At 39.7% G+C, this 13,803-nt stretch overlaps 1 protein-coding gene across 1 annotated transcript; it reads left to right on the forward strand.

Moving 5' to 3' along the window:
* Window positions 1–227: 227 nt before the first annotated feature.
* LOC120644923 (protein ACCELERATED CELL DEATH 6-like) lies at window positions 228–12,798 on the forward strand. Its single transcript, XM_039921665.1, has 3 exons — window positions 228–1,216; window positions 8,372–9,078; window positions 11,879–12,798. The coding sequence occupies exons 1-3, from the start codon at window positions 370–372 to the stop codon at window positions 12,626–12,628; spliced, it is 2,304 nt and encodes a 767-aa protein (XP_039777599.1). The 5' UTR covers window positions 228–369; the 3' UTR covers window positions 12,629–12,798.
* The last annotated feature ends 1,005 nt before the right edge of the window (window positions 12,799–13,803 follow it).

Raw genomic sequence — 13,803 nt, forward strand, 5'->3', positions numbered from 1 at the left:
ATACAGTATGCATAATATGGAAGATATATTATGTATTTATATCACTTTTCAATATAGATTTACATGCATATACATGTTTTTTAAAAAAAATTAATTAAAAAATACAAAAAACGTGTAATCCCATGTATACGTGCAGTGTGTAGGCTAACACTGACAGGAGGGCAGCATGCGGGCGGGGGAGGTTAAGGTATCGTAGCTTCAATGTCTCAGACGACACTCTCGGATAGCTATATATAGTACGTTGAGACTTGCGAGATGTGGAAGCAGCTAGATAAAGCAACAAATAAAGGATAGGTAACATCGATCGTGATCATCTCCGATCATATATAGCCGCTACTCCGATCGATCTGGTCCGTCGCGAATCGTTCGATGGCTGTCGCCGGTGGCAACCATCATCCACCATTGTTAGATCCCCAGCTGCTGATGGCTGCTCGACGCGGCGACAGTAAGTTGCTAAAGGAACTGCTGCTGCTGCCGCGGCTAAAGGCGGAAGACGACAGGGAGGAGGAAGACGCACAAGAAGGGACGACGACGAGCCCCACCACCAGTGCCGCCGCGGGCATGTCCTCCATGGCGGCCAGCAGACAAGACGTCGTCGTCATTGTACAAGTGGATCCTCGCCGGCCTCACGACGACCATGCTGCCGCAGCTGCACCCTCCGCTGCGCTTCGTGAGGATGGTGTGACCATGGAGGGGGACACTCTGCTCCACGTGGTCGCAGCATGCGGTGACAGCCCGGAGTTCCTCCACTGCGCCGACATGATCGTCCGCCAGGACGACGAGGACGAGGGGAGGAAGAAGATGGGCGTCCTGCAAGCGCGCAACCGCAATGGCGACACGCCCCTGCACTGCGCCGCCGCCGCTGGCAACGCCGACATGATCCAACGCCTAGTTGATCTCGCCGCCGCGACCAAGGGCGAGGCGGCGAAGGAGTTGGTGGAAATGCAGAACCAGTGCGGGGAGACCGCCTTGCACCAGGCGATCCGCGCCACCACCAGCAGGTGGAACAAGTTGGCCTGCATCGACCGGCTCATGGCCATGGATCCCGAGCTGGCCTGCATCCCACGCGAGGAGGGCGCTTCCCCATTGTACCTGGCCGTCTCGCTCGGTGAACTGGAGATTGCAACGCACCTGCTTCACACGAGCAAAGGCAGGCTGTCCTACTCCGGACCGCATGGACGAAACGTCTTGCACGCAGCGGTTTCGTGTGGCAAAGGTACCTATCCAGTAATCAATTCTACTCCCTCAGTCTCAAATTATAAGTGTTTGATTTTTTTGACAACAAGTTGAATTGGCTCGTCTTATTTAAAAAAATTAAAATTATTAATTACTTTTGCTATGATTTCGTTTAGCATATACTTTAAGTATGAGTTGGATTTTTTTTGAATTTTTTGTATATTTTCTTTTGAAAAAGACTAGCTGATTTGACGTGTTGTCAAAAAAGTCAAACAACTTATAATTTGGAACGAGATGGAGTATATAAATAAATGAATGTTCAATTCTTAGGAGACCCACAAAAAAGTACTAGTATTAAATACTTATTTTAATTTCAACTAGTATTAATTTTTAATCAACTTTTAGTAGATCTTTCTCTTTAACACTCTACCTCGCCTCAAGTTGATGGACTATAGTATATCTTACTATTACTATTAGAGACTTCTTTTGACCCCTCTACATTAATTTTTATGAGACACGCAAGAAAAGAAATCAGAATTTTTTTCACAATAATCAACATCTAACTATATATATGTAGTCTCGAACAATAATAGCCATAAGTTCTATTATGTTTTTTTTTCAAAAAAAAATTGCCCACTTTGCCATTATGAATAGGATTTCAAGTAATACTTAAAATTGCATTAAATTACCCTAAAGTAACTCTCCAAATATATTCTTAAACTACCCACTCTTCCATTGTTAAATATTTTACTTAACAATAATACTTTAAATTTGAATTTAAATTACATAATTTATTATTATAAAGAGCTCATTATAATATTTATTTAAATTTGAATTTAAATCTATGCAGTTATGAAAGATGATTTAATTTAATTTGTAAATCTAAGTTACTCATATTTTATATTGTAATCGCTAATCTAGATAGCCCATTAAGTTTGCATGTAAATCAACAACCTTTGTTATTACTATAAGCAAGCAAACAATAATATATATCACCATAGGTCTATATATCTATATCTTCTATAACTAAATAGGAGAACCCCACTACCTATTTCTCTCAACATGCGTGAAGCCACATCATCGTCCACGTCACCGTCCACTACAACATCCATTTAAACATGCTATTGATCTTTTGTGGTTTTATGCATGCATTGCCTTTCGGTGGTGTTCTGCAGAACGCGTGGTGAATATGTTTTTCATGATGTTAGTATTTTATCTACAATTTTTCAATCTATCAATTAAATTATATTTAATGTTATAAATTCCAGCAGCAACGCGCTGGGTCTCATCTAGTTACTTTTAATGTCAGCTGCCTAAAAAGTTGAACAAACGTAAAGTAACTATACACGTATGTTTCTAAATTACTCTTATTTCACTAATCTACCCTATAAAAACTCCAGTTTAAAAAATAATAATTGTCACATATACCTACCCAAATCTGTACCCACCCTTAGATCATTCAATACAATTTAATCTAACGATCGGTTTTAATTAGTTTGTTTCCACATTGGGCCCACAAACTATCACCATAGAGATGTTTACATAGCCTCCGTAAAATCCTAGGCGCAGGACCAAAATCGTAGGTACAGAAAAAGGAGCGGCAGATTTGCTTATGTAACTTTCTTACGCGTTTCTGCCGCCCGGTCGTATCCCTGCCATCTCTTTTTTTTCACCGTTTTTTTTCACCCGCAATCTAGATTCGGATTTCAACGATCAACCCTATAAATCTTCACCATACACACCGTGATAAAATGCAAAGCCCATTATACTATAAAATTTACAATCAAAATACAGAGCCCACTATACAACAAATTAATCGACCGTGTAAATGAATTTTACGATAAAAAATAGAGCCCATTATCAAAATATATAGACATATAATCCCGAATCGACAATTAATCTGGACAATCGTATGCACACCGGTGGACCCGGCCGAAAATTTTAGCTGGGGCGAACTTGCGCGACAAATCAAAAGGAAGAAACGAACGATCGCATACCACATTTAAATATATAGTTCGAACATACTATAGCAATTAGCAAAGCAGTAGATGAACTCCATATTTAAATAATTCCTCTAATTTCATGAATAAATAATGTTTTAGCATCATATATTTCAAAATACGTCAAAGTAAAATGGATCTGCTTGGAAAAAATGAAGTACGATGGGTGAGAACAATAACAAAATTGACCATTTTTTTCAAACAATGGTGAATATTACTAGAGTATATAGACTACTAGCAAAGCACTATGCACGTCTAGGTTGGTTTTTTGGCAAGTGCATTCTCCGATTTTTTATGGCTTGGAATTTCTTTTTTATTTTACCACTATCAAGAACTTTAAAGATCTCTTTCTCAATGTAGCATTATATCAGGTCATTGAGCCAATCATCTGACATCTTGTTGCATAAATCTGTCTTGATGAAGTGCAAAGTTGAGAAAGCTCTTTCAACTGATAACATTGCCACAAGATTAATGCTAACTCAATAAGGCGATAAACCGAAAAGCACGATCTTTTTCCAGTTCTACCATTTTTACAGCTAAACTTCGTAAGTCATGACAAGCAGCAAATTCGGAGAAGTGAGGATTGAAGCGGCTACTTGCGGTTGCGGTGGAGGCTGCACGAGAAAACGGTGGCCGACCAATGGAGAAGCACGAGCAGCACCCAGGCGAGCACGTATGCATATTATCATAGTTATGAAGAGGGAACTCGTTCTCCAGTATCTGCCATTGGCAGCCACACACGGATGGGGATGAAAAAGGAAGATAAACGCAAGAAATCAAGGCCAACTGAGGAATAAAACGGCAACAGAGAAATAAAAAAACAAAACGAAAAGAGGCACCAGCGGCGGAGGAGGCGCCGGACCCAGGAGTAGGTGGCGGGCGCGAGCAGATCCGGAGGTGCCGGACCAGGGGGTGGGAACGGATCCGGAAGCGCGTGCGGCTCACTGGGCACCACTGTTGGTGCGTTGCCAGAGCGCCTCAGCGCAGGAGTGCGGCCGGGGCGCAGGCGCGCGGCCGCGGGAGCCGATGCGAGCGCCTCCTCGTGGACGTCAATTTCTCAACTTCTTGTGCCGCTATGTTATTCCGGTCCCTAAACTTTTAAAATGGCATCCCGGTCCATAAACTATATTCGGGTGTCATCAAGATCTAAACATGCGTAGGGCAGACCCATCAACTGAGGTCCAAACAGGCGTAGGGTAGACCCATCAACTAGGCACATGGACATAACAATGATGTGGATCCCTTCGCCCCTGCTTCGGCTCAGCGTCTGGCGAGATGCCGCTGGGCCTCCTCGGATCACAGAGGAAGCGTGTCCTGGCGACGCACACTGGCACCTGGGAGCGTGTCCCATGAGACGTGCCGGGCGCAGAGCGGCCGCATGGGATGATGTGGTAGACATAGCATGTGCGTAGAGGCTATGTTAGAGGCAGCGAGGTCGGGCGGGTCGGCCGCATCGGCCATGGTGCTAAGAGCGGTCGCAGGGGAGGACGCATCGGCTGCGGCGGCGGGGAGCGGCGTGAGGCCGTGTGCCAGGGCGGCGTGTAGATCCATGCACGTCCTTGGAGAGCGTCCCGCCGCCGACGGTGAGGTGGAGGTAGTCCGTCTAGGAGCGCAACGTGAGGCCATGCACCAGGGCGGCGCGCAGCACGTCTACCCACATCCACATCTCCTAGCCGCCGGTGTCGACGTATCATCGACCGAGACGGCGAGCCGCCCCACTCCCCCCAAGCTAGCAATGCCATGTCGACGCCGCCGCTGCCGGGAACCATGGCCTTGCGGCGCGATGAGTGCCCGCACCCGGTCGCCGAGACCATGAGCAGCAGCAGCGCGACGATGTTGGCCTTGGTTGACGGGAAGAACACGGCCGTGCCCCGCAAGACACACCGCGGGGACCAACACATTGGCGCCGAAGTCGGTGGACGCGAGCGCGAGCACATCAGTTCGACGACTACGGAAGTGGACGACGTAGAAGAAGGGGAGGGATCGAGATGACACGATGACACAAGTACAGGCGGTGTATTTTACTCTATAATATAGGTGGTGATCACGCAATTTATGGATTGCCTAAAAAGTCGTTTCCCTAACAAATATGCAATCCGGACAGAAAGACGATGTAGATAATATGTAAAAAATATGGCATCATGTTTTGTTTCATTTAGAAATTACATAACAAAATTAAAACATCAAATTTAATATTCATATAATTTTAAAAAATAATTATATATTATTTTTTGGTTGTCATGTGCGGACGACGTGCATCAACAACGGGTGCCATGGTCAGGTGGATTACAAAGTTATGGATCTCAGGCCCAAACTCAAATGGATCAGCCATTTCACTAACTAATATATAATATATAGTCCATATACAAAGACGAGATAGAAACTATGTGCAAAACGTGACAATATGTATTCTTTCATTTAAACATTAAATAAACAAAATTAACCCAACGAATTGAATATTCATATAATTTGAAAATAATTACCTTATATTTTTATTGACAAAAACATAAAATTACTCAATGATGAAAAACTCAAATAAATTCTAAACAGCAAAAATGTTAATATAATCTATAAATAATAAAATAAATTCATTTTTAAATGCTCCCTCCATCGAAAAAATAAGGCATATAAATTTTTGGAAAAGTCAACCCCTCTGCTCTCGCCCGTGCTCGAGGAGTCCGGACAGCCGTCCTCGGAGCCCCTGCTTACACCGACAGATGCTCAGTCTCCAGACCCGAGCTTCCACACGGCTTCGAACGTGCATTTTTACTAGTAATATATAAGACTAACGTTACAGGTCTTCAGATTTAGATTTAAATAGAAACTATATGTAGTTATGAAAGATAATTTAATTTATTAAATTTAAATCTAAATCGCTAACATTTAGCATTATATATAATAGCTAATCTATGTAACCCATTAGAGTTGTATGTAAATTAGTCACATCCATCACCACTAAAAACTTAACATCAGCTATCATAAAAAAGGATGGACAAATATAAAGTACTGTACATGAAGTTTTGCACTAATAATGTACTATAAAATACAAATTTAAAGGAAACACTTTGTGTATCACCGTGCATCCCAAATAGATATGCATGTATGAATCTATATACACACATATAAAAAAAGACACGGATGTACTAAGCTATATATGAGAGAAATATGAATATGCATGATAAAATATAGTAATTTTGGGTTTTATGTTAGGTAACCGGCAAAATAAGTAATTCAGATTATTGTCAGAATTACTTATCCACAAACTTCAAATATGTATATCGAAATATGTATATCGGTTAGGATTCTAACATGTGCGGAGCACGGGTTGGTGGACTTGATGATTAGTCATTAGATATTACTAAAATGATGACCATAAACCTCTAATGTTTGTTAATTAGATTTATAGGATTTATTTTGTTTGCTTTTTCTGCATCGTGTCTAGTCAGTAATAGTTAGAGTAATGCAAATTATGAAGACAAATAACCAGATCTCTATGTATGACACGATGACACAAGTACAGGCGGTGTATTTTACTCTATAATATAGGTGGTGATCACGCAATTTATGGATTGCCTGAAAAGTCGTTTCCCTAACAAATATGCAATCCAGACAGAAAGACGATGTAGATAATATGTAAAAAATATGGCATCATGTTTTGTTTCATTTAAAAATTACATAACAAAATGAAAACATCAAATTTAATATTCATATAATTTTAAAAAATAATTATATATTATTTTTTGGTTGTCATGTGCGGACGACGTGCATCAACAACGGGTGCCATGGTCAGGTGGATTACAAAGTTATGGATCTCAGGCCCAAACTCAAATGGATCAGCCATTTCACTAACTAATATATAATATATAGTCCATATACAAAGACGAGATAGAAACTATGTGCAAAACGTGACAATATGTCTTGTTTCATTTAAACATTAAATAAACAAAATTAACCCAACGAATTGAATATTCAAATAATTTGAAAATAATTACCTTATATTTTTTATTGAAAAAAACATAAAATTACTCAATGATGAAAAACTCAAATAAATTGTAAACAGCAAAAACGTTAATATAATCTATAAACCACTATAAATAATAAAATAAATTGTAAGGCATATAGATTTTTGGAAAAGTCAACCTTTTTAATCTTTGACTAACAATTGAGTTAAATTCACAAATATTTGGTGTATGCATGTTATATGCTTGGATTTGTATTCAAAAGAGCATTAGTGTGATGATGGTTTTGTAGTTGTTCATAACATATTTTGAAAGTTATTGATGGTCAATGTTCCGCTTTAAAGACCTTGTCAAAAATCTATGTGCCTTGATTTTTTGGATAGAGGGAGTACATAAAAGCATTGTAAGACAGTAAACGACAAAAACTTTTGTAAATAAAACCTTATAAATAACAAAAACATATCTTGTCACGTGCTACACACGTGCATTTTTACTAGTAATATATAAGACTAACGTTACAGGTCTCTAGATTTAGATTTAAATAGAAACTATATGTAGTTATGAAAGATAATTTAATTTATTAAATTTAAATCTAAATCGCTAACATTTAGCATTATATATAATAGCTAATCTATGTAACCCATTAGAATTGTATGTAAATTAGTCACATCCATCACAACAAAAAACTTAACATCAGCTATCATAAAAAAGGATGGACAAATATAAAGTACTGTACATGAAGTTTTGCACTAATAATGTACTATAAAATACAAATTTAAAGGAAACACTTTGTGTATCACCGGGCATCCCAAATAGATATGCATGTATGAATCTATATACACACACATAAAAAAAGACACGGATGTACTAAGCTATATATGAGAGAAATATGAATATGCATGATAAAATATAGTAATTTTGGGTTTTATGTTAGATAACTGGCAAAATAAGTAATTCAGATTATTGTCAGAATTACTTATCCACAAACTTCAAATATGTATATCGAAATATGTATATCGGTTAGGATTCTAACATGTGCGGAGCACGGGTTGGTGGACTTGATGATTAGTCATTAGATATTACTAAAATGATGACCATAAACCTCTAATGTTTGTTAATTAGATTTATAGGATTTATTTTGTTTGCTTTTGCTGCATCGTGTCTAGTCAGTAATAGTTAAAGTAATGCAAATTATGAAGACAAATAACCGGATCTCTATGTATGAACTGCACGCAGCGCTGCAAACAGTTTTGGAATGGCTCAAGAAGGACGTGAAGACCACGGCCGAGATACAAGAAGTAGTCGAACAAGGGGAAGGGCGCAGCTCGACGAATGGTGGTGGTGTGACGGCAGCAGCTGATAATAATCATCTCCTCTCGAAGCTCACCAGGCAAAGGGACAAGCAGCAGAAGGGGAGCACCCCTCTTCACTTGGCTGCATCCTTGGATGGGTGGCCGATGGCAGGGTTCCTTTTCGGAGTGTTTCCACAAGTTTGGGCGGCGTCAAGTTCTGCCACAGCACTGCTGCTAGATGCTAACAAATCCATGGCATATCAGGTGGACGATGAGGGGTCGTACCCCGTACACGTTGCTGCTTGGTGTGGCAGCCTCGATGCGGTGAAGGCGCTGCTGCAAACATGTCCGGACTGTGCCACCCTCCGAGATGGCAGCGAAAGAACTTTCCTCCATGTCGCTGTTTCGACGGAGAGGCACAGTGTGGTTAAGCATGTCTGCGAAATGCCAGAATTGTCACCGATTCTCAATGCGCAGGACAAGAACGGAGACACTGCGCTCCACGCCGCTGTCCGTGCTGGCGACGTTGCTCTCTTCAACTGTTTGTTCCGGAATCGGCTGGTACGCTTGGATTTGGCAAATAAAGACGGGATGACACCTCTTGATCTTTCCTACAGCATGATCCCTTCTTCACCATTTCATTATCCATTTGTAAGTGTGCTATCATTTCCCCTCCTTCTCTACACTAGTACTAGCTCAAAACTATCTAAAAGTAAATTTCAATAGTAAACTTGTTCTGAATTCTCACCTAGGTCTATTTTCAAATTGCATGTTCAATGTCCCACACTTGGTAATATTATGTAATATGACACAAATCTGGATCTTCATATAACTTGTGCTAAACTGTGTAATAGCGTGGTTGGCATAATAGTTTTTTTTTTGTGGAAAAGGGACATAATAGTTAATAGGTGAGGGTCCACATATCAATCGCCAAACTTGCTAATTTTATGCTAATATGTAGTACCACACAAGTCCATATCTTCATAACTAGTGCTAAACTATGTCATCACGTAGACATGACAGGTGAGGCCACACATATTAGGTACATCTCTCCCCACCATCTCTCTTATCTTTTTCCCATCCATCCTCCGATCTCACGCACTCTCTATTGTCTTCTGCGGCGCCACCATGCCACCTCCATCCGCTACTGCCCCAATTCCACCATATCACTTAGGCTGTATCCAGTCATGCATGGGGTGGGGAGGCTGGATTATATTCCTTTATTTTAAAAAAAAATCCACCATGTCACCACTGCATGCCCTGCTACTCACACCATGACCTAACACTAGCGCCTTGCACATCATATTGGCCTCGATACTTCCATGCCCGATGCCCCTACGGCCCTACCCCATCCAAGGGCTGTTGCTCCTCGACCGCTCCTCTTCCTTAGACCACCACTAGGTTGAGGTACGAGGTAGACGGAGGGAGGGTATGAGGGGAAGACATGGCTGCACGAGTTATTGATAGGCGGAGTGAGAAATCACCGTGCATGGGCCTAAGTCTATCGTCATTCCCACGAGCAAAGGACGGAGTGCTGCAATCGCTAGGTGATCATGGATGAGGGCAGCATGACAACAAGCTTGGGGCAGTGGGCAGCTACTAGAGGGACAAAGCGAAGAGAGGGGGAGGGCGATGAAATAAATATGGCTAACATATCACTGCTAGGTCGTGGCTTGAACTGTGGTAGTGATGACCCCTCGATATATCACTATCAGTTCGTGGTTGAGAACCGACAATGAATACATCCTATGAACTCAAATAAAGACAAACTTTATATGAAAACTATAGATGTCAACAAAATCTACTGCTTTGTAGCTGACAACATTTTTAATCGAGTCTGTTTGTATGTTCAAATATTCACTTCTATTCAAAATTCAAATTTTAAATATCTAAACGACTTCCGATGGAGACACCAGTTGTACCGAAGCTGTAGTTGTAAACAAGATCTAAAACATTGTAGTTGACTATTCTTTTTCAATTATGTTCATTTAGGCACTTAAATGTGTAAAGCAAGATTTAAAAAACTTAACAGGTAGAATCAAAATATTTTTAACCACAATTAGCTATTTTTCAGCCATTTGTCTATAGAAAGGCTAGTGGCTATCGCTGCTGGTTTGGAACCCGGATTTGTAGTAACTAGTCCATCAACTTGTGCGTCTCACGGGTTAATCTCAAGGCACACCCATATTATTATGTGTATATTAAAATATAGATATTTTTAATATAAATTTAAAAATTTATTTTAGATATTTATCATAACAATAAATATAGTTAATTTAGATATAACATTAGCAAGTTATTTTATATAATTTTTTATCATAGCACATGCAATTTAATTAGACTTAGACCATTTTTATAATTGTAGATATGTGTAATTATTTAAGAAATAATCATATCTAATCACTATAAATATTTTAATCTATTTAAATAATGGTCAGATGTTTCCAATTGTTATGGGAGTTATTTTAGGTTATTCATACAACGAATACTATTGCATTGTAGATACCGCTAAATTGATGGTATTAAAGAGTAATTCATAACCCTTTCAATGTTTAGAAAGATACTATACGTGTGCGTTTCACGTGAGGCCATATGGGCTACAATTTTTAATTAATTAATTAATTATTGAGATATCGCTTTTCAATGGATCTATTAATTTAGATATCACTCTCCGATAGATCCGAATTATTTAGCCTTATCTAATTAATAACAGTATATTTTTAATTAATACGCCGAATGTTGCCTGTACGGAGATTCGAACCATAGTCTTCTACTGCCATTGGCTTTATTTTTTAATTAATACGCTAAATGTTGCCGGTGCGGAGATTCGAACGCTCGATCTCTTGCCTCTATATTTACGGTTATTGGATTTATTTTTCTACACTAAATGTTGCCGGCGCGGACCCTCGATCTCTTGCCTCTATATTTTTTTAGAAGAAATAGATCTGATGGCTATTATTATTTGAGACTATAGATGAATGGTCGGATGTTTTTGATTATTGTGGAAATTTCTAGGATTTCTTTCTTTTTAGAGTGCTTTGTAAGTAGTGCATCCTTTATTGTCTCCAATTAGATACAGTAAGATAAGATACTCTCAATTTTTGCCGGTTAGGACCCGGCAGTGATAAGCAGTGCTATCTTACTTCCCTTTACTCGCTATCGGTTATAGATCCAGCGGTGTTGTAGAGGGTTCTGGAACCAAAGTCTCTGTGTTTCAGTCTCGCATATTAGGTTCACATCATCACACTGTACACATTGTGAATATTTGAATCCAAGTGATGCAAATTAGTTTGAGGATTCAATCATTCATTTCAAGAGTATCAGGATCCACGTGAGAACCCGTGATAAGTTTAAGAAGTGTTACTCTATATCTGCTATATTTTTTTTTCATCATCGTCCTTCTCGTTATTATTATCGTTGTTATTATATTCCATACATAATGTTCTTGCAGAATCCAAGAAATACCATAGCGCTGTCATTAGCGTCTGCAGGAGCTCCGCACGGTGGAGGTAGGCCGGAGCTCTTCTATGAAAGACACATGACGAAAGGAGATGCAGACGAGGTGTCGGAGAAATTGACGCATGCAACGCAGGCAACGAGCATTGTCGCAGTACTTCTCGCTACCGTGACATTTGCATCAGTTTTCACATTGCCCGGAGGTTATCGACCCGACAGTGGCGATGACAGTAAGCAGCATGCTGATGTTGCTGCTGCTGCTGCCGGCGGCACGCCTGTGCTTGACAGGAGCTATGCTTTCAACGTGTTTATCCTGGCCGACACGTTAGCATTCATCGGTTCCACCATGGCCACCTGTGCACTTGTCTACGCCGGGGTGCCGGCTATGGACATCTCCATCCGCCACAGGTACTTCCACATAGCGACAATGTTTCTGCAGTTCGCAGCAAGGAGTTTCGTGGCGGTTTTTGCCCTGGCCTTGTACCTGGTGCTGGCTCCACTCGATCACACCACGGCAGTTGTTGTCTGTGTGCTTGTTTCCGTAGCTTCACTCTATGGCAACATGGAACTTTGGCGGACCGCCTGTTTGGCAAACACAGTCTGCACTCGAATCGGAATGATGCGGCGACCTGCGGTATGGATTATTTATGCACGAGCAGTGCTTTTATGTGTCTTGGTGCACTTCGGCTCCTACGTCTTAATCTTCGGCCTCCCGGCAATTCCACTAGTAGTCAATAAGGTGTGAACCACCGGAATGATCCAGAGCTAGCTATCGAAATGCTCGACGTTGTTGTTATTGTTATTGGGAGGAAACACCCACTCCCCTTCAGTCGTTTTTTTGTTAGCATGTCAAAATAATTAATTGTTCATTCTTCATTATATATATCAAAACTATATATCATGTGCTTTCGCAAAAAAAAATCATGTGACCAGTAGCGCTATACTAAATTTATCAATACAATCGTGTGTGTCCTATTTTATTCTCTTATTTCTTATTCCGTTTCTCTTTTTTTTAGACTTCATTCTTCCATTATCATATATCCTATCCTATCCTATATATCTATATAGATTAAGGCCACTAAGGTCATATCTCAACATGCAAACTATCCACATCATCATCCACTAAGAAGCCATGTCACTATCCACTAGGACACTCTATTAATGTCTCTCGCCGATCTTCTGTGGCTAATAACATGCATGCATGCAACTATTTGTCCTTTTGATCACTTGGGCATAAAATTCCCGTAACATAAACACACAGATGATCAATCATTTAAGAGTCAATCCAACTAAGATGAATAAGTTATAAAGTATAATGTGGTTAACAAATAATCAATCATTTAAAGTCAATCTCTCAACTAAGATTAATAAGTTATCAAATATAAAATGTTTAAAAAATAGTATATTAAAAAATAATGTGCTTAAAAAAATGTTGTCATACCCAATCTTTAATAAGTCAATCTCTTTAAACTAAGGTGAATAAGTTATCAAGTATAAAATGTTTTCATACAGTATACATTAGTATACTTCTACTTTCGAAGTCCACGCCGTCTTTGAGTCCAATAATTTAGAAATCATGTCACTTTACAACGTATTGTTAGGAAACACACCAAAGATAATAAGTTGTCATCACTAGAGATGTGTTGCTCATGCCATAATAATGAAATATCCACTCCACAAATCTTTTTAGTAGTTTTAATTGCATAGGTTTATTAGAATTACTGTTAGAGGCTGAGTAGGACAAACCCATGGTAGTTTCATTGTTTTATTTTCCCTGCCAAATGAACATTTGAATCAATACTATGAAATATCCACTCCACAAATCTTTTTAGTAGTTTTAATTGCATAGGTTTATTAGAATTATTGTTAGAGGCTGAGTAGTGACAAACCCATGGTAGTTTCATTGTTTTATTTTCCCTG

The sequence above is a fragment of the Panicum virgatum genome, chromosome 8K, assembly GCF_016808335.1.
Source record: "Panicum virgatum strain AP13 chromosome 8K, P.virgatum_v5, whole genome shotgun sequence".
Classification (NCBI taxonomy): Eukaryota; Viridiplantae; Streptophyta; class Magnoliopsida; order Poales; family Poaceae; genus Panicum; species Panicum virgatum.

Excerpts from the sequence above, each read along its gene's own strand:
- LOC120644923 (XM_039921665.1), top strand. The coding sequence starts at position 370 with ATGGCTGTCGCCGGTGGCAACCATCATCCACCATTGTTAGATCCCCAG. Across the intron at positions 1,217-8,371 it reads AGCGGTTTCGTGTGGCAAAG|CGCTGCAAACAGTTTTGGAA; the intron begins GTACCTATCCAG and ends AACTGCACGCAG. Across the intron at positions 9,079-11,878 it reads CACCATTTCATTATCCATTT|AATCCAAGAAATACCATAGC; the intron begins GTAAGTGTGCTA and ends ATGTTCTTGCAG.